The following is a 24,439-nucleotide window of genomic DNA, read 5'->3' as shown; positions in this document are numbered from 1 at the left end:
AAATTTTGACACTAGGCAGACAGCAGGCAGATTTTAGATTAGACAAAAAACAATGGTTAGAAGTTCTTGACTGTGGTGGAAATAGTAATGATACGGAGATTGAAGGCTGAATTAAAATTTTTAAGCATGAGTGTCTTAATTAAAAGAACTACTTCTGTGAATTTTACAAAAAATAAATTATAATGTTTTGTTAGAGTTTTATAAGTTACTAGCTGTGCCCGCGACTTCGTCCGCGTGGTATAGTTATTTTGGGCATCATATTTATTTTTGCAAGCGGTCACGCGTATTAGAAAGAACGCTGGTTCACCGTATTAAATGTTTCGCTGCAAATTGCTTATAACGACTATATCTTAAAACCTATTCGTCTGATTTATATACTGTAAATGGCAATTTTAGTCTACATGAAATGCCGAAAGTAATAAACATATTTATTTGGATAAGGATTAATACTGAATTAAAGAAAATTGGTTTCAAAATAACTTTTGTTTATAATGAAAAAATAATCTTAAAAAATGAACATAAAAGTGGTTATTGTAAGTAAACCTTAAGAGATAGATATATGCTCTCGCGGACTTTTTTGTGGCAAAAAATGAGTACTTCACATCTTTAGTACATTGTTTTACTATATCTTTGTTGGTTTGCGCAGCGTTCGCGTGGAAAGCTTGCAGATGGCCGACTCATTCAACTTTCACCTGCATAGTTGACGTTTCCCGTAGGAAATCCGGGATAAAATGTAGCCTATAGCCTTCCTCGATAAATAGACTATCTAACAGTGAAAGAATTATTCAAATCGGTTAAGTAGTTTCTGAGATTAGCGCGTTTAAACAAACAAACAAACAAAACAAACTCTTCAGCTTTATAATATTAGTATAGATTTAATTTTTTGAATTCCGTAGGTAAAACCGGGAGCCTATTAAGCCTCGACTGTCTGTCTGTGGTGACTGTATCTCATAAACAATGATAGCTAGAAAGCTGTTTTTTTTAAATTATATTTTTTCCATTGCCGCTTTAGCAACAAATACTACAAAAATTCGCAGACAACAGTCTTGAAAAAACTAATAGGCATTCAACTGTTTGGCTTAATAATAAAATTGAGATTCAAATAGTGACAAGTTACTGCCCACCACCTTAAAAAGAATCTCAAGTGTTAAGCATATCCCTTGTTCGCCTTTACAACATTTATGGGAAAGATATGGAGCGGTTCTATTCTTTTTTGTATTAGTGTCAAGAACCACATGGCATATGAACTTTTTAATTTTATGAAATTTAGAGACAATTTAATTTCATGACAATTTTGCATATACAGGGTGACTTTTAATTCAACTGCATAAATTTAACTGTTAAGTGTACTCATCTAAAGGATATTTAAAAACGTAAAAAGAAAAATATCGGTTCATATTTCAGAAAGTACGAATAAAAAAAATTCCATCGTGCAATTTGATAGGATTTTAATCTCAATGTAATCGAATTGAGGTTGAATGTCGCAATGCGCTATGGCCATGCGTAGTTCAGTAGATAGCGTAAACGGTTAGTAACCATTACGCACTGTGAATCATCATCTTTAATTCTTCAATCATCTTGATACTAGAAAAATAATTTATTTTTCAGACATTTATTAACATGTTTAGTTTTTATTTCTTTTTGTAGTATTGGTCTTTAATAAAGCGTGTGACGTAGTTTTTGAGGTTTTTTTAATGTGAAAATGATGACGTTTAATTTAAATAAAAAAAGGCTCAAACGGCTCAGAAGCATGGGTACAGTCTATGTTTAAAAGGATGCAGTTGTTTTAAATGTCACCCTGTATAAATTTATTTAACCATTCCTTTCAATATTTATTATTCAAACGTTCCTGATATTTATCCGTGCGCCTATGACTTTGAGTGGAGAAGCTTGTCTGATGTAAACTCCCTAGTAACATATAAAAAGTACCTACTTAAAAGAAGTCAAAGATGGTCGAACCGCTACTTCCGCACTGCACCCAGTGTTCGGATTGATCCCAGCTACCGAAATATTTCGGTTTAAGATACAACAATTTGATATCCTCCGTGGGACCAAGACCTGGTACTGGAATGGGACGGACCTTATCTTCTGTTTCCCTTTTCGAACCTAAGTAAAGATATTTATCGCGCCATCTAAAATTTTTTTTCTTCTGTAAAGAATAAAAAAGAATTTCAAAAAGTGTTAATATTATTGTGCTCAAATAACTTGTTTGTGGTAGATGAACTACTCTTATAGTATTTACCTTTCCTTCAATAATGATGCAATCCGTTTGATGGTCTTTTGTACTTTTACCTTTGACATTAGCTTGTATCTTTGAAGATATGGGAAGCCCGGAGATATGATTACACCACAATTTCCAGAATATCTAAAATGTCATTTTAAACGTATACTTTGGTACTAAATCATTCGTAACCCAAAAATACTTATACTAATTTACTTAGGTACAGTAAAAACTGACCTTCCGTTTTTTCATAGCCGCCAGTTCGAAATATCTGGTTTTACCAGATTCGATACATACTTTTAGAGTTTGTCTATGACTGCGTTTAAATACTTTTATATGGACCAACTCTAGAGGATATAAATATTGCAAATTGATATTATTGTTATTTGCATCTCTTTCATTTAATTTAGAAACCATGGGTGCAGTTTCTATAGCGATCAATACTTGTTCAGGAGTAAGAGCTGCAAAAATTCAACAGGCTTCAAACTTATCTTAAGTATCTTCTATCTAGTATAAACTATAGATATAATGTCGTAGTCTCGTAACGCACGCACTTTTTTGCAAATTTTAAAGTTGTCAGATACCATACAGAGTTGAGATGCAATATTAAAACGTTCATCAGTTGCGACGACACATTTTCCAGTACGTACGGATTTCGTGTCCGGCTAGTTATATTCCATACTTACCACTTCTTGAATCTTAAATTATTCCGAATTTTATGCTTTCAATAGAATTTATATTGGAATCCCCTATTCAACATAAGTAGGAGGGGTAGGTCTTATCTTGTGGGATGTAATTACCTACATCGGATGTTCAGAGAATATAAAGATAACGATTAAAGACGAAAACATTTTTACACTTTAAATTAAATCTGAGACTGCGAGAATCCTAATGCAACTTTTAAATCTAAACCACCTTGCGGCGGTTACATTTACTAATCAAATTGGAAATTACCTAATGCTAACAAGATATGATTCCCACAGATTTCTAATTCACATCAACCTAGAGAAGTTAGAAATTATAGGAGGTGCAGAATAATACCTAGTATGACTACGGATATATGTATAGGGTATAGGCTCGTAGACATACTAGTATGACGAAACAGTATGGGCACGAGGATACAGTGATAAAACTGAGAATGCAGAACACTGGATAAAGTGGGAGAAATAAAAACCGGAAGGGCGCAACCGAGAAGTATAATATATCTCATAGTAATTGTAATGTCACATTTTCTACTGACCTAACAATACGAATTGTAAATATTTTCCACTCCGAGAAGTCTCTATAAATGGACTTTCTAATAAAATTGTACAATGAAAATTATATTCCTTTGACAAAACTTTTCGCAATTTTCCATATGACATGTTCTATACGACAGAAACTTATTTAACTATCATGGATTAAGTGCTGCTAAATAAAATGTTTTAAGCAGAAATGTAAAACTTATAAATATAAAATGTTAGTACAAAAGTACTAAAAAAATCTATTATATACAATATACATTAGCTGTCGTTTATATATTATATATAAACGATAGCTTCATTCAGATCATTGACAGATTGTCTAAGTTTGTCAATGAATGTTGTAATTTTTTCCTTGACCCTTTGACCAAAGAATGAGACACGTAATTTTGTAAAAATCCCTGTGGTACTCCTTCGACCACTTTTTAAAAAATATTTTTTTTCTTCCTGCACGCACATATATACTCTGCTTGCTGGATACATCCTTGCTCTTAATTTTTTAAAGCCTGTTTTTTGTTTCTTTTAACACACAAAATTTAGTACACATTCAGTACTTAGGTAGATACTATACCGACCTAAGTACTGAATAAGGACGCAATGTAATTTTGGCCTGACATATTTTAACATCAAGACAACAAAAAACTTGGAGAATCAATAGCCGAATATCCAGGTCTCTTACTCTTCTTGCATACTACTGTCATTTCAAAAATGTAACTGCTGAACAGCACCAAAACGAGACGATACGTGCTACTTTCATTGCGGGTCTTTCCTCAAACAAAATTAGAGAGAGATTATCAGAGAAATGTACTATGACTCTAGATGAAACTTTGGACCGATTTTGATGATATTTGGTTCGGCAAAGAAACAAAAGTAATTAATTTAATAAATATTGTTTAAACCAAAGGCAATTTCTTTCTGGACATTTCCACGGGAGCGAAGCTAATTTTGAAAACACGAGCTTTTGCTCGCGTGATACGTGTAGATTAGGTGTGCGTCTGTCACAAAAAGCAAAAAAGTACTTCGTATTTGAAGCCGCAGTGTGTTGTTCGGTAGACAGGGATGATAAGAAGGTACTTACCTACCTACCGTCATAAAAAAGTAAATAAATCCTAAATTATTTTAAGCGAGATCGAATTAATATTCAAAGCTTTTATTTTCACAGGGACTAAGAGAAGAGTTTCAGGTTTTTTGTGTCCTGTAAATGGCGAACCCAATAGCTCTAAGATTGGCTTAAGGACATACAGACAATTAACATTTAGTCACATTCACACACTAGTTACATTAGTCACATGTAAGTACTTACACTTATCTTAGTAGTGACAGTGTTTTGCTAGCCCATTACATAAATATGATTGATTTTTACAATTGGTATTGGAAGAGATAGGAGCAGCTGACATAATATACATTGTTTTGTTCGCCGCCAGGCCAGCATGGAAGCTTGCAGTACAATAAATGTGCGCCTTTTACGACATCCATGGGCCATAGGAAAAGGATGTCAGTGACTACATGGTCACGATAGATCGTGGACATTTCATATGCGGAACCCAAAAAAGGAGAACTGGGAGAAGTTACCTTCAATTAAACACCAAAAAATATAATGTATATTTTATATACTACCACTTTTTATTTATGACTTAGTACGTTCAAAATCATTCTGTACAAGTTGAATTATACATCTACGAGTTACATCATATTAATTGATCAAGCTAAACAAATTAGAAAAAAAATGTTAACATCGGTTTTATTTAATGTTGAACATATAATTTCTTCAGTTATATACTCTGGCACGAATCATTTACTTTGTAAACAAACACACATGCTTCACTAAAAAATAAATTATAATACAAGAAAATAATCTAACTTTGGCTGAAATATTCAATTCATTATAATAAAATAACGTAGTACTAACTTTATTTCAAGGAATATAATTAAGTACATAAAACAAAATAAATTTAATTTTGAAATTAATATTCTATTTCCCTTGATATGTTTCATCGCCCAGCGTCTGCCTGAAACAATATGAAAACCAATAATTATTTACATTGGTAGAGTACATCGAAATAACGATAAAGGTAATTTACTGTGCTTGTGCTTCACCCTATAGGTAAGTAAAAAACAACGCAAAAACACTGGGCCAATAACATTATTTCTGGAATACCATACTCAAAATACTTATATCAATTGATGCACAAGGGGCTCATGTGTTATTATACATATAAGTTTAGAACATGCGTGTAGGTGATGAAAGTGATATTAGTAAAATTGTCCCAGTCGATGTTAATATGCACCAACACATGTGATGCTGTGTTTTATTAGTTTTCTCTTTTTTTCAACTTACTAAAAGCATATAATGTCTTACGTAGCAAAATGAAGTTATGCCAAAAATTCAATGCTTTAACTTTGAAACTTTTGGTATTGTTATAGATGGCGGCAGGGGTAAAATATTATTACCATACCGAGCATGGAAATTTTTATCTAATGATGAGTCACTATCTTCAGAACTTTTCATGCTCATATAAAACACATTTCGTATACCTATAGCATTATCCTGAAAAATATTTTAAACTAAATATAATGGAGTAATTGATAACAATTTTAAATTAAAATTTTGAACTACTTACGAGAGCTTCAGTCTTCTTACGCAAGTTTGACCTAGACAAAGTCAAGGCTAGCTCAGATTGCAGCCTATTTGAAATAGAGACTTCATCATGAACTTGACCATTAGCGGACTTTTCGCCGTTTAGGAAGTCTAGCTTTGTGGGCTCTCGCCTTCCGCCACCATTACTAGCATACTCTCCAATAGTCACGGAAACAGGTCTAGCATGTTTTTTCATCGTGGCCGTACCATTTGGAGCCCGGATGAAGTAATTCGATGGCGGTTTTGGCAAGACATTGGTGGGATTCTTCAATTTGAACGATTCGAGCGATTCCAGATCGACGTTTTCATCTTTGTTTTTTGCTTTTGTAGAATTATCTAATTTATTATTATAATCAGGTGTTGGTGTCCTCGCTAATGTGCCATTTTTTTTTAAATTTGTTACTTTGTTAAAGTCGATATTAACCGATTTTGTAAAATTTTCATTTACTTTTTCTACATATTTTTGTAAGTCTTCTCCATTTTGATGACCATTTGTAACTGGCATCTGGAAATAATAAAGAATTAGATTATAATCAGATAACACATATTTTTTTCAAGGCTGTTGGCTCTGTCTACCCTGAAAAGGGAGGGGACGTCATTGTAGGTATTTGTACACTGATGACGGAAAATGACTTACAGGTCATTGTCGGACATTATTCTTTAGCTAAAACTCCATGTTATCGGTTGTCTCGTGCTCTATTATATTTTTTTCAAGTCAACTCTTACTTTGGAACTTATTTGTTTAGAAGTTGGAGTGAGTTGCTTTCTGATCTACCTGCTTAAAAATTATTTTGCCTTACAAAAAACTTTGACAATTTTTATTGTACTGTTCAAAATTATATTGCCTTTTAGTCACGTTTTCAGCTTTACTGAAATTCGCATGTCTAAAACAATGAGTACTGATCCTTTATATCTTATAAAAATTTTTGATGTCCCCGGTATTTTAGAATAAAACCACCCCATCTTCTCCATGGATGTCGTTAAAGGTGGCTTTTACCATGGTCCAATATGGTATAGGTTCCCGTGAAAATGTTGCGGAATTTGCTTAGTGTAAAAAATCTGACTTAACAAATCCAGGATCATGGTCAAAATGTGCACCTGAGACCTGGAGAGGATCCAGGAGGCAGACGAAGGTCTATTATTTAAATAATAACAACTCACAGGTGGCGGAGGGGGAGGGTTGTCAGTTGCTTCTCGTGTTAGTTGAGGGTGGTTGATTGTAGCCACATCAGGTGCAGTTTGGTCATTTTTCCTTAATGGCAACGTCTGCTGGCGATCCTGAAATGGTTTAAAACTATTATTTATTCGCCATAGTATTTATATTCTATAGAACTGCAATTTGGCGCATAACATATGTATATTAGCATGCTTAGTGAATGTTGGGGTTGGTAGATTTATTTAAATTTAACTTTTTAATTTTATAGTTACGTATAATAATAAAAACGATTGTACTCGGAAAACTGTAGTATAAAAATTTGCGTGAAAAATAAATAATGCACGCTGGCTGCATAAGAAATCATTTGCATTTTCGCTTCATTATTTATTACAAAACTTTTCAGACATTTCTTGAATACAGGTCAGCATATGACCATGATTTTGGAGCAAGTCTTCTTCATCCTGGCGTTATTCTCAGTTATGTCCTCATTTCCCTGGAGAGGAGCCCGGGGTGCGCCTTGACAGTGATCCTGCCTTTCGAAACATCTGTGTTGGTATTCATATCGAATCGTGGTTATTAGAATCTAGTAATAAATTTGTAGGTAAGTATGAGTGATTTCGACATTGAACATTGACCTTTCGCTACATCATTAGTTCTGGTAAAATTACATGTAGATTAAAACATATAGGTAGATAGATGCACATTCAGGTAGTTATTTCTCATAATTACGTAAGTTTTTTACAGGGAAGGTCAAATAGAAAATAATCAATACATGAACATAAATTATTCACAAATAAAAATATATTGATTGATTTATTAAACTAGAAACAAATTGGTAGCATATTTAGGAGAACAAGAATTCTCTATAGAACAAAGTAATTACCTACTAACTTTTCATCATTACACTGTTTCTGAATCATGTTCTATAAAAATTGATTGCAGCCTAAGTACAATTAATACAGAAATAGGTACAGGCATACTAATACGGATATAATGAGAGAAATACAGAGGTAGTGATTGGACAAGACCATTAGTAATGGCAACATATGATAAGTTGAGCAGATGGAGGAACTAGCTAGACTCGTTTCATTAAACCTTCGACTGTAATCGTGTATTCTAATGGAATGTCTGTCTACTTCACTTGCCTGCTTAGTACTTCGAACATGAAATTTTTGAAGCAATATAAAATAATTACAATGTATTAAAATATTTTCGGAATGAACTATTATTTCAATAGTTTCACCATGACAACATTAAGAACAGCTAGTTCATGTACCATTTATGTTACAAAAAACATTTTGATGTAGTGCCATAATACATATAGTAACAATGCCTATATTTGAAATAATGATTTCTTTACATGCATTTCAAGCACGTGACGTGCTTGCATATGATATCATCAGATTAGTTCCGTGATGCACAACAAGATTTCGTTGTGTTTGTCCGTGTCTGTATAACCTTCGATACGATATGAGGCTAGTACCTAGTTGTTACATATATGTATAGGAGTGCAAAATTATTAACTTATCTCTCTATTGCTTATGTAATTGCATATAAGTTGTTGCAATTATATTTAGTTACAGCTTTATATTCAACTAGTAATTTACTAATTTCAACTTGGCAGTTCAAAGCCGAAATAGAAAGATTTTACAGATTTTGAAAGCAAGTAATTCTTAATGCTTTTTGTCTTAATGGCATGGTTGACATTTATGATATTAAGTCCCTTACAGTAAATTAACGTCACATGATATTTACAAACACGTGAATTTGTAAAACCATCTGTAAGTAGGTAAAAGTATTTATTAGGTAATACGAGTAGCTAAGTACAATTATTTTATTTGACATCGTTGCATTCAGCTGATTGTAATTAACTAATGTTCTTGTGTGCTACCTACTAAACATTCTTCTTCCTCCTGGCTTTAGTCCAAGTTACAACCGTATCACTCTAGGTTTCACACCAAGCTACTACATCTGACCTCCGCAGCCTTTTCAGGTAAACCTGACCCATATTGGATCAATCATGATTACACACACATCCAGTTGCCTAAATATGCAGGTTCCCCTCACGATATTTCCCTCATCGTAAGAGTGTCGGTTAGTATTCAAAATAATGTACCTACATAAGTTTGAAAATAGTCACTGATACATGGCGAGGAATTCGTTTTAACCGGGCACGGTACCGATTCGACCACCGACACTCCTTTGCTAAAGATTACTTACTTATGTGTTTACTGTAATAAATCTCTGGGTTTGTACTTTAGTTTACAAACAAAATAGATATCTATTTTGTTTGTAAACTAAAGTACAAACCCAGAGATTACTGATTGATGGTAGTTATATTGATTCGCATATTTGTGAGACCAGGTTATTTTGACAGTAAATAATTCTTATCGTATGATAGGAATATACATGTTAGAAAGATTTTTGGTTTTAGTATTGACTGATTGTATACTGACTCAATATTTTTGTTATCAATACAAATAACGTAGCCGCTATCAACGTAGATAAGTTAAAAGTACCACACTTGCCATATTTTGTACAAGTGAAGCAATGCACGTTCATTAATTATACACGACCTCTTTCAAAGGCCACAATGCCATTTGAAAGTAGTTAAAATAAACAAAAATAATTTAATTACGACTAAAGTTCTCAATAAGAAGGATTTCCTTCTCGCTCTAATAAAATACATAACATGGCTATTAGATAGATAAAATAATAGCAAGTAACTATGTAGTTGTTTGACTTACTTCGTAGCACTGAATTATGACCAACGGCTTAGATTTAATATTCTTCATTATTTATACGTTAATCTAACAAACAGTTATTAATCTGGCATAAATCCACATAAAACACTTAAATCAAAACACAGTTCAGCAAATACAGAGACCGAGTACTGAAATTATTTACACTGAAATAACAGTAGGTAGGTACTTAGTTTGAAAATCTCTCAAATAAAAGCAAGAACGCGTGAAGGTCACTGATTATTTTTCCGAAGCGCGGAAAATTGGCGAGCGAGCGACCGGCAACTTGGCGATACCAATTGAATACGGTGGGTTGCGTTGCTTTGTCGGTCGCGGAGTGTGACTCACTGAAGTAAAACCGGCCGCTGCAATAAGAGAACACGACCGGCGCTCGCCGAGGCGCCGTTATCAGTGCACGGCGGAATCATAGTGCGCCTTCAACCATTAATTTCAAGTATGCAACAGTGGTATATATAGTAAAATAATGAGAAACTTTTTAAGATGCTGTATCTTTTCCGACGCATTCATAAATGTAGTACATCTCCGGCACAATTATTTTTTGTAAACACACCTGACGAAGAACTACTTAGACGAGTTAAGCTAAACTATAATAAATAAAAAAATGGTAAAATATTGTTCATCTTGATATATGCCAAGAGAATATCTCTTGATACGTAAAAAATAGTATATCAAATAATATCGATAGTTACTCATATAGTGTTTGCGTACAATAAGATGTTAAATTAAAAATTATTGCCTTCTGGGCACACTACTGCGGCAAAAGTTAGTAAAACAAAAATATGTTTCAACGTAAGATTTGGTAAGAAGAATGGGGTTAATTAAAATAATTATCTACTGAATGTTTTCTTAAGAATGCTTGATATAACTGGAATGTACGCATAGTAAGTCTTAGTCTAGTCTATTCTAATTAAACGGTCCGTTATTAAGGTAAATTATAAGTCCAAGAGGATTTCAGACTGAAGTACTTACCTGCGATTTTATACTTGCGCAATTAGATTCTTAAAGTAATTGGGCTGTGAAATGTGGTCATAATCGTTATACCTACCTATTAATGGCAAAACAAGTTATCGCTCAGTTTACGTAAAAATAGCTGCAAAACTGCCATTTTTAAATTCTAAATACTTATTGTAAGTAGAGACAAAAAGTCCAGTGTAAATGTTAACATAAGATTCAATACGAGACTGACTAGCGATTTAGGGAAAAGTTTTTATTATAAGTCACTAGTAAATTTTGAACGATATTGAAATTATCAAATATAAGTTTGTAACGGTCCAATTAATACAATTTTATGCAAGCATGTTGTCTCTATTCGTGTCAAGTGACTGTAAAGTATTCATTTGCCAAGGATGATTATTTATGTTACGAAATGTTATATAACTGTTAAATGTAATGATTCATATTGAAATTTGGTTTCATAAAGATTTGATTTTTGTGGATACGCGAACGTGTAAAGCAATATAACTATTTATTTCTTCTAGATAATTGGAATTTCTATCATCATAGTGTACCTAAACGAGTCTAAGATCTATTTAATTATAATAAGTTACGAGTATTATTTACAACATTGTTACCTATCATTTCAAAGCGCTCGGGCCTCATTCTTGCTCACTTACGTACGAGTACTATGAGGTCCAATGGAATGAACAAAGAATGTCACTTATTCGAAAAAGTACGACACTCACAGTTGTGTTTTTAAAGACTTGTTGTAACCACAGCACAGCAAGCGTTAAATTCAAATTTTTCGTTCCCGTGAGAATTCCAGAAAACTAATTTTACTCCTAAAGGTTTTATTTGTCTCTGTGCCAAATATCATCAAAATCAGTTCGGTAGTTCTTGAGTTTATTTGAAACAAACAAAAATACAAATCTTTTCCCTTTATAATATTAGTATGGATGGGTTACGTTACGAGTACTTTTGAGACACTAATTAATTATGAACAATTTTATGTTATTTTTCCTAGTCACCAAATATCAAAACTAAGTCAATAAATCGCGTCACTGGCGTTCGGCACAGTGAGGCGTCGTCCTTGCACTTGGTGATGGTAAAGTGCGCACGCGCTGTTCCATTAAGATTTTTAATGCCAGTTACAAAATAGGTACAGATTGCTCGAGAAAAATTGCGATAATATTCATTTCCGAGCGCGAATTGAGATAAAATTCGATGATATCAGAGTCCGTTACCGGGATGTAGATAAGTAATTTTGCAATTAAAATTATGTTCATTCATCTGGGAAATGTTTAACTATAAATTTGAATGCAGAATGCTATTTTTTATTACGCATGAGCAACAGTCCACGGTTAGTGGTCATGAAATGATAATTATGCGGCTAAATTACCAATGTTATTTTCCGGGAAAAACGAAACGTTTATATTATCAAAACCATAATTTACCGTGAACGATGGTTAATGTAAGTAAGCAGATAAAACAATGAATTGGTAGGTATATGACAGAATCACAAAGACTATTTTATACTGCATATAAGAAAATTACTTTTGTCTGAAATGTTAACTATGTCGTATATTCTTCGTATATGTAGATAGGTATAATACGTACCAAATTGTCGGAGTCTTCACTGTTGCTCATATGTGGTGCTTCTTTGGCAAGTTCCTGATTAGCGAACATTTTCCTATGGACTTTCTTGAATTCATCCATAAGTGCATCATGTTGTTTTTTCTTATCATTATCTATTGATTTTGATACATTCGTCTTCTTGACAGGATTTGTTATCACTTTATCAGTATTTGCGTTCTTTTTGTTCTGCGAAAAATTTGTCATGATAATATCGCTAAATGTCCCCAATCATACGAGATGATCTGTAATGATTTACTTAGTACCTATTTGTTACGTGCTATATTTTACATACAAGTAATAATTATAAAGAATTATTTAACTTTAATGTTAGGTGTTTTTCATTTATTCATTATCATTATCTAAGTCATATTAAAGCTAGAGATAAGCAGCCCAGGCGTCTTCAATGATTCCTATTCTTAACTATTAGAAACTGCCTGCATTAAAGTCACATTGCCAACTTATTAAGATCATGGAACTGGAGTCTTAGTATACAGTTGCTGGTGCGTGGATTTTGCTTATACATATACAATGTTAATCTATAGAAGAAGTAGTATGAAGTCGATGGCAACTGACCTTCACGTAACTAATTTGACGAACTTTTATTATAATTAATATTAAAATTGCAATACTCACCAACTTCCTCTTCTGTATTTCCTCTGCAATGGCACTAGAAAGCGTGGTTGAACTTGACACACTGGTGGAGTCTGAAATTAAATCCTTTTTCGGCGGCGGTGGGTAGCTACAGTGCGGTTTACCGCACGCGGGCGCGCTTGTGTGATGGACTTCTACCACTATCGTCTTCTTATCATTATCTCTATTCGTATGGGTCGATGCAAGCGTACTTTTCTTAGGCGACTGGTTATCATAACTACATTGAATGGTTGCGCCGTTTTCTGTCAAATTAATTATTGTCCTGTTTGACGGACTGGTGACAAAATCCTTACTTTTACATCTCTGATTATTCTTATTCTCATAAGTGTGAGGATTATTTGGTATGCTTGGACTGTCGTAATCTGGTTCAATATCTGATGGGACATCGAAGTTATGGATGTCACGATTTTTCCAATCAAAATCTAAACTATCCCATGTCCTTCTTTTCAGTCTATTCATAGTCAACCTGCAAAATTTTTTACACATTAGAAATACTTAGGTGAAAGAATTGTAAAGTTTAAAATATTTGAATAACAACATATATTTATGAATATACAACTATAACGATTATAATAATCTGAAAATCAGTAATGGAAAATTGTAAAGAAGATAATAAAAAAACCTTAAAAAGAATGCTCGAACAGACATTGGCTAATATTAAAGCTTGCTTTTAGTATTTATGCAATAATCAATTTGTCGCACAAGATAATTAAGTTCGGAGATATTGCGATTGTTGGAAAATTTGCATTAAAGTACAATGGTAAATGGTAAAACTAATAGATTTCGAAGCGTTACGTTTAAGAAAAAAGAACACTAATATACCATGTAACCACAAGTACTATGCCAATGAAAAAAAGTTAATACACAAAGTATATCTTATACGAAGATGAAATCACTAAGTAGGTTGTTTAGCTATAAATATTCCTGGCTCTAGATAGTAAGGTTATTGGCAGATTTCTTACACTTGCAAGTATAATGGGCTAAAAATTTCTAGTAGTTCTACTAGTAATACGTAATAGTAAGGGGAATTAAATTTACTCTTGTTAACTTTATTGTACTTAGCCAAACCTTCATATTGTATTCATTTGTCACTTAAATAAGTAAACTATACAAACCCTATTTTATGACGATAGATATTTTAAATAAAATTATTTCTAAAAAGACTATGAAGTAGGTAGCTTCTCTTTTTCAAAATGCTTTTTTTTTGTTATAGCTGCGTCGTTATCACCTATGGGGATTAGCAGAGGGCACAAGACTCGAAAAACGTAATTTTTTAGCACTATCATCAATAATCAATAGGCGGCTTTAGCAACACTAGCTCTCAGGGCCGCCGGAGGGGCGAGGGAACCTTCAATTATCACAAGATTCACAGGAAAACGGTGTTTAAATCAATAATCTATAAAAAAAATTAAACCCAAAACCTATCAGCTCGATCGGCGGCTTCTTCAGCGACGCTGGCGAGTCTTCTTCTCAGGGCCGCTGGAGGGGCGAGGGGAGCGAGAGGAGTGGCGGGTGGGGCTGGACTTCGTTCTCCTGCGGCTGATGATGCAGAGCTGTTGTACCCTGAACTCTCTGGAGACACCAGCTCGGCGCCCGCCCCCTCTCGGATTATCAACTCGAGGCGACCCGTAGCCTTCATTGCTGATATAGCCTGTGGTAAAATGAAAGATATTTGTTAGGACCAATAATGAAGAGCCACAAAGCGTCACAGCCCTCAAAAAGAAATTGATTACATTAAACTTCCATATTTTTACGTAAATATCACCAATATGACGACTACAATTTAGGAAATTAAAGCAAATAAGTAATATATAAACTTTCACGAACCTCATTGAATGAAATATTTGCAAAGTCTTGTCCATTACACGATAATATTTGGTCTCCAGGTCTTAAACCAGCTTCGCGAGCTATTCCACCTTCTCGGACGAATTGCACAAAAATCCCGGGTTTCCATTCAGGACCTTTGCAAATTCTGGAACCAAACAATAAATCATCATTTTATATTTATTAAGCCTCTGGAATAAAGTATACAGAACGTACTTATATACATATAATAACGTCTATATCCCTTGCGGGGTAGACAGAGTCAACAATCTTGAAAATACAGACTAGCCACGATCAGCTGCTTAGCTTACTGATAGAATTTAGATTCATATAAAGTGACAGGTTGCAAGCTTGTCGCCTTAAAGAATAATCCCAAGTTTATAAGCCTATCCCTTAGTCGCCTTTTACGACATCCATAGGAGAGACAGCGTCGGTTATTGAACGGTTAAGATGCATAAGTAATGCTCTGGAGGCAAATGTTCAAATCCTATTTTGAGTGCTAACCGATGTTTTTACGTTAAGGTAAACATTGTGATGATTCCTGCAAATTTAAAGGCAACTGGATGTGTAAGTAAGCGAAGGTTGCGAAGGCAGATAGTGGGAGACGATCACACATCCTACGTCAGGGATGCCAACTTATTTTATTTCCTTGAAAACTATTTAGCGTACGTAACCAACACACATTCATATCTAATTTCAGTAAATTTTAATCAGTAGTTTAAGAATGACAACTTGTTAAAATTTCTGAATTTTGTCACTCACGGACTCACCCACCATCAAAAGTCTTAGGCACTTCTAGCAGACATAGAAGCTTAAAATCTAGAATACAAATAGAGTTTAGTGTCTTAATCATAGGAAAAGTAAATATTTTGTCATTTCGGTCCAGTTTTCTAAATACACCAACTGCATGAATAACTTTAGGTATAATCTCATATAAATGTATAGGATTACAAGGTAAAATTTGCAGTTAATGTATCATTGTATAATAGAAAATAATAGGCGTAGATAGGTACCAACTATATGAGGCATAACGGGAGGGGGTATAAGGGTGTGTTTAGCCCATGAAACTGAACAACATTATTACTTATAAAATGGTCGACGGAATGAAAAACACATGATTGGACCTATCTTGCAGTACGAAAATCTATGAAATAAATATAATTGTACCAAAAAGTAGGACTCTACAAAAAGAAGTGTCCATGTAAGGTCCATGTAATACCAAGTCGGTTAATCTATTTAGTCTCTACTTAAAGGACCTTCTGTCTTAAGTTATTACAGAAGTTATTATCATGCCAATATTAAAAGTATTTTTCGTTTTTAACAAATAGATCGATTTGGACATCGCATGATTTAATTATTAGTATTTACAACACTACACAGCACGACGGGCCAGCAACCGAATTCCTCACCAGAGTCCTTCCGAATATGATGATTGAGGTGGACATGGATCTCACAACTTTTTACGGTAGGAAGACTGAGCTGCAAGACTTGGTTTTTTACAGGATGTTTTTGATGACATAAACTTTTACCCGCGCTAAGTTATGCTCTTGGTGGCAGATGCGCGTAGCAAACGCACGGTGTTCAAACATTCTGAGATTTTGTGCAATATTTTTTCTCTTAAACTAGTGAGCATTTAGTTGGTTTTATATATACTCTATACTAATATTATAAAGCTGAAGAGTTTGTTTGTTTGTTTGAACGCCCTAATCTCAGGAACTACTGGTTCGAATTGAAAAATTATTTTTGCATTAAATAGACCATTTATCGAGGAAGGCTTTAGGCTATATAATATTACACTGCAACTATGAGGAGCAAAGAAAAATTGGAAAATGTGAAAAAAAAAAAACGAGGAAAATCCTTGAGGGCTTCAATGATGTCCACAATAACTATTCCACGCGGACGAAGTCGCGGGCACAGCTAGTATTTAATATAAAGTTAAACTGTATGATTTACTATATACTTCAATATGAAACGCGATTTACTAGTACATACCCACATCCAAGCTTGGATAGATAAACTCTTTATTGCACCAAAAGAAAAAGAAAGAAAAGAATTCAGTTTCTCGAAAGGCGGACTTATTGCTAAAGCAATCTTTTCCAGTCAACCTTAGGGTGGAAGAACTAAAAAATAGAAAAGGCGATTGGCACAGTATGTATAAAACAAAATACAAAACATAAATATACCTACCTACATAAATAAATAACTTTAAATATATAAGTATCTATACAAATTAAATAGGTACATAATTATGGCAACAAAGAAATACATATGTAGGTACCTACCTGATATAATAAAATAAGGAAAATGTAGAAAGATAGTGAGACTTAACCAGATCTTTGAAACTATAGTCGTGGCTTTCGTTTGTAAACAGGAAGAGCATTCCACAGACGGATAGCCTGCACAGAGAAGGAGTGAGAAAAGAATTTGGTATGGATTACAGGCAATCTTAGTCAAGAGAAACCGTACTACGCAATCCACAAGTGGTACCTTGAGCATCGCTGTAAAAACTGACTCCTCTTAACTGAAGAAAGCTTTGCCCTCGGTTACACCAGTATAGACAGTCGGAATTCCGTAAGCCGGTCGGTGTCGTGACACAGAGTGGAAGATGATGACACGTCTGATGCCAGAGTTGCCCACTTAAAATTTCATTGTGACATAGACCGTCTTTTTTACCTAACCACACTCATTTATATAAACTCTTACCCGCATCCAAGCTTAGCTCTCGGTGGCACCAGTATAGATAGCCGGAGATCCGTCAGCCGCTCTGTGTCATGACAGAGTGTGGGAGATGACGACACGTCCGACGCCAGGGATGCCCGCTCCGATACGAACTGCCACGATAGACTCTCGTGAGGCTTACTGCAAAGAAGTGATAAGTTTTTATATATTTAGATGACAGTAATGTGAACGTAGCATAGGAAAAGATGTTCTTTGCTACCCCTGAGAGAAAGAGTCGTTTTATTTTGTGTATGCACGCACGTCTTCGTCTTTGCTTAGTTATTTTTATTCGGGGCATGCTGCACAGTTAGTTTATTTCACCTATCATTTGTCAGTTCGCTCTACTAACTTCTACAGTCGTGCTTTATGGTCAGCTACTAACGTGATACTATGTGTGCATGTAAATCTCGATCTCCCTTCGAGTATTTTAAAGATTGTTGACTCTGTCTAGCCCGTTAGGAATAGAGATGTGATTAATTTATGTAACTGCGAGCAGTTAAGTATGTGGCAGCGATTTTCGTAACAAGATTCGTTGATGACTTTGTATCCACGTAAAAGATTCGTTGATGTCTTTGTATCCACGTAGTATTTCATATAGGACTCTCGCAAAAAAAGCTAGGTTCACTGTTTCTTTGGCAACTTGTTCTACTTTATAGATGGACTGGTTCTTGAATAGGCATTATTAATTGCAATTGCACGAAAATACTACCCTCTTACTCATGGTATCTTCTACGTTCAGTTTAAAATTCTGAATTATTGGTACCTAAATGTCGTAGCAAGATTCGTTGATGTCTTTGTGTCCTCGTAGCATGTCGTAGAGGACTCTCGCAAAATGTTAGTTTCAATCCTTTGTGATCCTATTTTTTTAAACGGAATTGGTACACAAAATTGCACCATTACTTGCAATTGCACTACCTTCTAACTCGTGGTATATTTTACGGTGAGAAAACTCTCGTAGCAATATTCGTTGGAAATGTAAAAAAATATTTTTATTTTAACAAGAAATATATTTCATTAAAAATAATATAAAAATTTTTGCTGCTTTATTTTACGGCTTCATTGAAAACTTATGACGGTATAAAAATCACCCTTATTTCTTCATGTTATGTTGTTAAAAGTAGTTATAAAAATATACTTACTCTTTGACTGGCAATATTCCAACATCTGAAAGCAGAATAAAATAAAACAAATATGAAAAACGAAACATCATACATAAAAATGGCCACAATATGAATACTCATATTGAATTCATATTGTGGCAAACTAAAATTCACTTAAATCAATCCCGAAACCAGATTTTGCTTCTGATGATAATGACATAGGGTTTCATTATCATCATAAGCAAGTTTTCATATCTACTGAATAATTTTGTTTTAAAAACGTTTTGAGATTTTGACATTCGTATTTACCGTTGACATTGGCTTTCCATTTCGTTTGTCGCATTTTACGCAACGATGGTGCTAGAGACCGATTCTAAACTCGATTGCCCACGCGCTTTCTCGATTTAACGCATTAACACAGCGATAATCACATCAAAGAATTGACCCATGCATGTACGTAAATGTTTTACTTGGAAGGGGGCAGTCGCTAGTAAAATTTCATAAAGGCTCTTTTGTATAAGCACTTCCAGAAAATGATGGACGGAGGAAATTTATATCTTGGGTGCATTTCATATAAGAAAGACACTTTTTATGATTTCGTTTTTAGTTGGATAAGTGATAATTTGCTCAATCCCTTTGTTTTACTTAATAGCACGTAAATAAAGATGTTAAGCATAACCTTTGATAAAACTACCAAAAGCTGTTACGCATTGACATTGATTCATTCTATTAGACTGTGTAAAGTTCTGGCAGGAAAATTCATGCCGAAATTGTGATAAGTTAAAAAGTATAATTAGTTTAGATTGTAATCAGATCCAAATAAAGTAGCAAAGTAACACCGTGGCGTAATTTTATTAATGAGCATAATGATATTCATGGCACATTATTGTGGAAGAGACACCTACGTAAGAGTAAGAATAAGTGTTAGGACCATTTTGACTATTACTCAACACGACCTGTTTGTTACTCTCACTTGTATAATTTATTACATAAACACTCATTGCTCATAAAATATTTCGTACGTATTATAATCAATATTGATGTATAAGCGATAGGTTTTCATATAAAGTGTCCGAGTTCGACCCCTGGCAACGGATAGTTTTATTTTTTGTGTTTACAATTTTTTTATGTTTGTTATAAAGGTAATTTAAACTGAAACTTTACCGTCTCATATTACTTGATAAATAACAGGATAAGTATGTTGTCTCTATGAAATTTATTTCACTAAGTGCACTACCAGTACTGATTATAATATGTAGTTAATCTTTGCGAACACAGTTTCTAAGAAACCAATTTATATTCTATGGGTAATGGGTAATAAATATAGTACGATAAGGCACTTACGTCTCACTTTGATCTTCAGGCGAGACTGCGAGGAGAGGTAATGTACCAGCTCTGCGTGCACTGCGTCGTCCACCCTATACCCGTTGACGCTCACCAGCTGATCGCCCACCTGGAAACACGTCACACCACTACTGAACGCTGTAGAAAGTACACATCTAAACTAATTTTATAAAGCTGAAGAGTTTGTTTTTTTGAACGCGCTAATCTCGGGAACAACTGGTTCGAATTCAAAAATTATTTTTGTGTTGAATAGACCATTTGTCGAGGAAGGCTTTGGGCTTTTTATATAACATCACGCTGCAACTTTTAGGAGCGAAGAAATAATGGAAAATGTGAAAAAAACGGGGAAAATTATTCATCCTTGAGGGCTTCTTCTTTAATGATGCCCGAAATTACTATTCCACGCGGACGAAGTTGCGGGCACAACTAGTGCAAATATAAAAATGCATTGTGTCGCATTAATATTAACAAAATAACATTTTTGTTTTAGGTCACAGGTTTGTTATATTACTAGTCAAGGACGCGGTCGAATAGATAGCTAAGGATGATTATTGAAAATAAATATGGGATTGAAGCCTCTGAAAAACACGGTACAACAATATTGAGTGCATCATTGAAAATTAACATCATAATTAGGCTTAAAAAATCAATTTTGGGACTCTTTCTCCCTACACAAAAACTATCAAATGAACAGAATCTTCCGCCTCATGGAGTTAGTCGTAGTTTCATCCTCATCTTTCTGCAGAGTAGCCCAGAGTGCCCCTACACAACCATTATTTCAGTAACTCAGGTTTTTACATGAAGCGACTCCCATAATCCCATCTGACCTCCGCAACCTGTAAACGGGAACCTTACTCCTATTAAATCAGTTAGCATTCAAACTAATGTACATAACTCAGATAAAATCGGTACATGGCCGAGGTAGGATTTGAACCTGTGTCTGCCATTACTTGTGCATTTTAGCCGGGCTACTTAACCGTTCCACCACCGACGCTCAAGAATGTTAGATATTATTAATAAAACAAGCGACCCGCCTAGGCTTGGTACGGGTACAAAGTTACATAAAAAAATTTCAATTTTCTCCATAATATTTATGTAGTTTAGAAAATGGTGATATTGCATAACCAACATACCTACATAATGATAAGGAAGTGTAGACATTTGGCAAATAAGAGTCTGCCTAATGTATTAGAGTTCCGAAACATCCGTCCGTCTCATAAATATTTGAAGGTTATCAGGAGTCACATTTTTTATACATACAGTAAATAATAAAAGAGCAAGTAATTAAATCCTATTCGGAGTTCATTCACCATTGAGTAAATATGTTTTGATTAGCTCTTGAGTTTCGAGAGACCAATTTTTTTCATCAGTTTCAAAATTGTTTAACAATGGTCTATAAAGTTATTAGTTCTGTAAATGTTGCGCCACAGAGGCACTTAGTAGGAGTAGCTACTGACTTCTTGGTCGCTGACGCAACAATTCAGAAATACCTACTACAATAGATATAGATAATAGAAGGTCTCATGTTGGTATCTTGGTATCTATATATGAGAGCATTATTCATTGTGAACATCTTTCATTAGAACATACCTTTTATCTTTTAGATGATATTACTCGATTGTTTCTTGTATTCAAATGTGAGCTGATGTGTTAAATATGAACTCACGTCTAGTACTACAGTGCCGTGCAATCGAAGCACTTAATCATCTTTTGATTGGAACTCATCTTTAAACACGTTTCTAAAATACTTCATAGTCATATTAAAATTCAATTTTTTTATTAATTATTATAGGATACTTCATATCTCTTGATAATTGTCAAATCGTCAAACGTCAAATAAATTACTTAAAACTAAGTTTACTGCTGCTGTTATATAAAACAACCACCCGAAACACATCTACAACTTACTATTGGGTAGCAATAGGCTGTTGATACCCACATCAACATGGACAGAAACCCTGGCCTACTTTCGTCAGACGTCGCTATCGGCAATTTGAAGTTTATTCAAAGGGATTACGGATACCTACCTACCTACAGAACATAATTTCTTTCTATGGACCGGTCTGTTTCACTCCAATGAGCACGTTTATGAAACCATTTTCAAATGAGATGACTGAATCGATTCGTGGATTGTTTATCGTACAATAGAAAGCGTGCGTAACGTGAATTTAAGAGTTATGGCATGAATTATAGCATGACGTCACGTGCACGTATGCTGCCGTGTCGGCGCAGGCGCAGCGGCGACGGAGCAGTGACGAGCCGCCACTTTCTTCACGTCGCGGCCAAGAAGCCGGACAGCCCCGTGCCCCACATATCGGACAACTTTCGATCAGACTTTCGTTCCAACCTTATTATCGAGGCGGGAATGCCAGACTCCGAGGCACCCAGCCCTCCGAAATAAATTCACTTTCATTTCGAGCGATGTGATTAATGTTTCACTTTAGCAGTGAGCCGGGTGTGTTTTAAAAATAAAAATCGGTGGGTTTCAAAATCAGTTTGGTTTCTGGAGTAAAATAGAGTAATCCTTAAATTTATGTGAATCTCGTATTGTATGTGGCGCCAGTAGCAGTAAAGATGCATTTAGAACTTGGCAAAACTAGGTATTTTAGTGCCTTTACTTTTTGCTTTCGGATGCCATAGGAACCGTCCTACGGCACCCGAAACAAATGCAGTTCATTACAATTTTCTGTATCCTGTTTTCATTCGTGGAAATTAAATACCTCTCTCTTAGAAAAAATAAAGAAAGTATGAAATATTAATGTGAGATCATCAAACAACTGTGCAAATAAGTGTTCATTGGTGTTTTCTTCATTCAAATAGGTGTTTGGTGACAATCAATGACTCACAACCTGCACACAACATGGTAAATTTCAAGTTTTCAGCTTTTGCAGACATTTATTCATATAGGTATTATCTACAAGTACCGTTTAGTTAAATCATTTACAGATCTTTAAGAAGACCTTAATAATCAGGCCAACAAGGTTTTGAATATAAATACACAACTCTTAATTCAAATTTTCGATTTTAATTCTGAAAAACCCGCATTGTGCAAATTCAAATTGCACAATGCGGGTTTTTCAGTTTCTTCGAATAATCTGAATTTTGGAAAAGTCATAAATATTTCTGTACTACTTCAATGAGTAGGTATGCTATTAATTTACCAATAAAATACAATAATTTTTTATTTTATAAACTTTTTATTATAATAATAAGATTAATTATTCTTTTAAAACAAACAAAAGAATACCTTTGTAAGTTAGTATATATTTTGAACGCAAATAATCCAAACTTACATAAAACTTCATTCATTTTAACAAAGACCGTTACATAACGTTATTCTGTGATAAGAAATAAGATAACATCGAGTTTAAAGCAATCGAATTTCAACTGTTACACGTTACAGCAACCACTATCGTCGTCATCAAAAGGTTGGAATTTTAGCTCTGCTTCAGCTGGACATCAATAGCCCGAATTAAATCATTTTAGTAAATATTATATAATACATCGTAATCTTAACATACAGTTGGAATCGAGCTAAGTACAGTAGAAAGCTACCAATCAACCGATGTGGAGTTAATTCACTGAATCACGCACCGGACGCATACACCGCGCGGCGTCTCGTGAGAACGCCGCGTATTTCTACATAATTGTCATCCACCTAATTACACCATTTTATAAGTGTTTCAACCTCTTCCTGCGGTTAACATTCTGCTCTTAAATATAGGCTTCGGCAACTTTTCTATGAACTATGTTATCTTCGAGTTTCGCTTCCCGTTTCTATTTGCTATACTAATAACATAAATATACATGTAAAAAAAATTTAAGCAAGCTAAAGTACCTATGACGAGTTATCGCTGACCGCAAACAGACGTGGCCGGCACCTGTCGAAACTTCGATCAACAATGAAGCCCACTCTCCGTGACCGGCACACTTCAATAGCGAAATATGCTGACTCAAAGTCTTGAATGTAAATCGCCAACTACTTGCATCTGAAGTCATTGACTTAAAACATAGTTTTAAATTTAAAAGTCTGAGTATTTCCCAGGATGCTCTACGTTGTCTCAATTGTCTCAAAACATCTCATTGTTATTCTTAAATAACGACCTTACGGGATGTACCCGTGAATTTTTCGTAACGTCTTTGTTAAGGAAGTAATTGTGTGAAAACCAAAATTTTTGAGAACAAATTTGCGACGCCTGTCGTTGTATGCCAA

The 24,439-nt window shown here is 34.4% G+C and overlaps 2 protein-coding genes across 2 annotated transcripts in view; both read right to left on the bottom strand.

Moving 5' to 3' along the window:
* Nucleotides 1-1,917: 1,917 nt before the first annotated feature.
* Nucleotides 1,918-3,643, bottom strand: LOC132901849 (uncharacterized). The gene is made up of 4 exons (XM_060944737.1): nt 3,462-3,643; nt 2,459-2,682; nt 2,243-2,365; nt 1,918-2,149 (listed from the first exon to the last, which is right to left on the bottom strand). Exons 1-4 carry the CDS (start codon nt 3,583-3,585, stop codon nt 1,934-1,936), a joined length of 687 nt encoding a protein of 228 aa, XP_060800720.1. The 5' UTR covers nt 3,586-3,643; the 3' UTR covers nt 1,918-1,933.
* A 1,412-nt stretch (nt 3,644-5,055) lies between these two features.
* Nucleotides 5,056-24,439, bottom strand: part of LOC106131249 (uncharacterized) — a 29,446-nt gene continuing 10,062 nt past the window's right edge. The window contains exons 3-12 of the mRNA XM_013330270.2: nt 20,227-20,335; nt 18,922-18,946; nt 17,768-17,923; nt 15,068-15,212; nt 14,662-14,891; nt 13,223-13,706; nt 12,572-12,775; nt 7,262-7,378; nt 6,084-6,605; nt 5,056-5,471 (exon numbers count right to left, since the gene is read on the bottom strand). Coding sequence (XP_013185724.2) covers nt 5,454-5,471; nt 6,084-6,605; nt 7,262-7,378; nt 12,572-12,775; nt 13,223-13,706; nt 14,662-14,891; nt 15,068-15,212; nt 17,768-17,923; nt 18,922-18,946; nt 20,227-20,335 — 2,010 coding nt within the window. The 3' untranslated portion in view covers nt 5,056-5,453. The remainder of the gene's footprint in view (nt 5,472-6,083; nt 6,606-7,261; nt 7,379-12,571; nt 12,776-13,222; nt 13,707-14,661; nt 14,892-15,067; nt 15,213-17,767; nt 17,924-18,921; nt 18,947-20,226; nt 20,336-24,439) is intronic.

This window comes from Amyelois transitella, chromosome 6, assembly GCF_032362555.1.
Source record: "Amyelois transitella isolate CPQ chromosome 6, ilAmyTran1.1, whole genome shotgun sequence".
Classification (NCBI taxonomy): Eukaryota; Metazoa; Arthropoda; class Insecta; order Lepidoptera; family Pyralidae; genus Amyelois; species Amyelois transitella.
This window is presented reverse-complemented; position numbering and strand designations above follow the sequence as displayed.

Bases quoted from the DNA above. Each gene is read 5' to 3' on its own strand.
- LOC132901849 (XM_060944737.1), bottom strand. From the start codon at position 3,585: ATGTCATATGGAAAATTGCGAAAAGTTTTGTCAAAGGAATATAATTTT. The intron at 2,366-2,458 runs GTCAGTTTTTAC...ATGACATTTTAG, and splicing joins CGGCTATGAAAAAACGGAAG to ATATTCTGGAAATTGTGGTG. The intron at 2,150-2,242 runs GTAAATACTATA...TATTCTTTACAG, and splicing joins GCATCATTATTGAAGGAAAG to AAGAAAAAAAATTTTAGATG.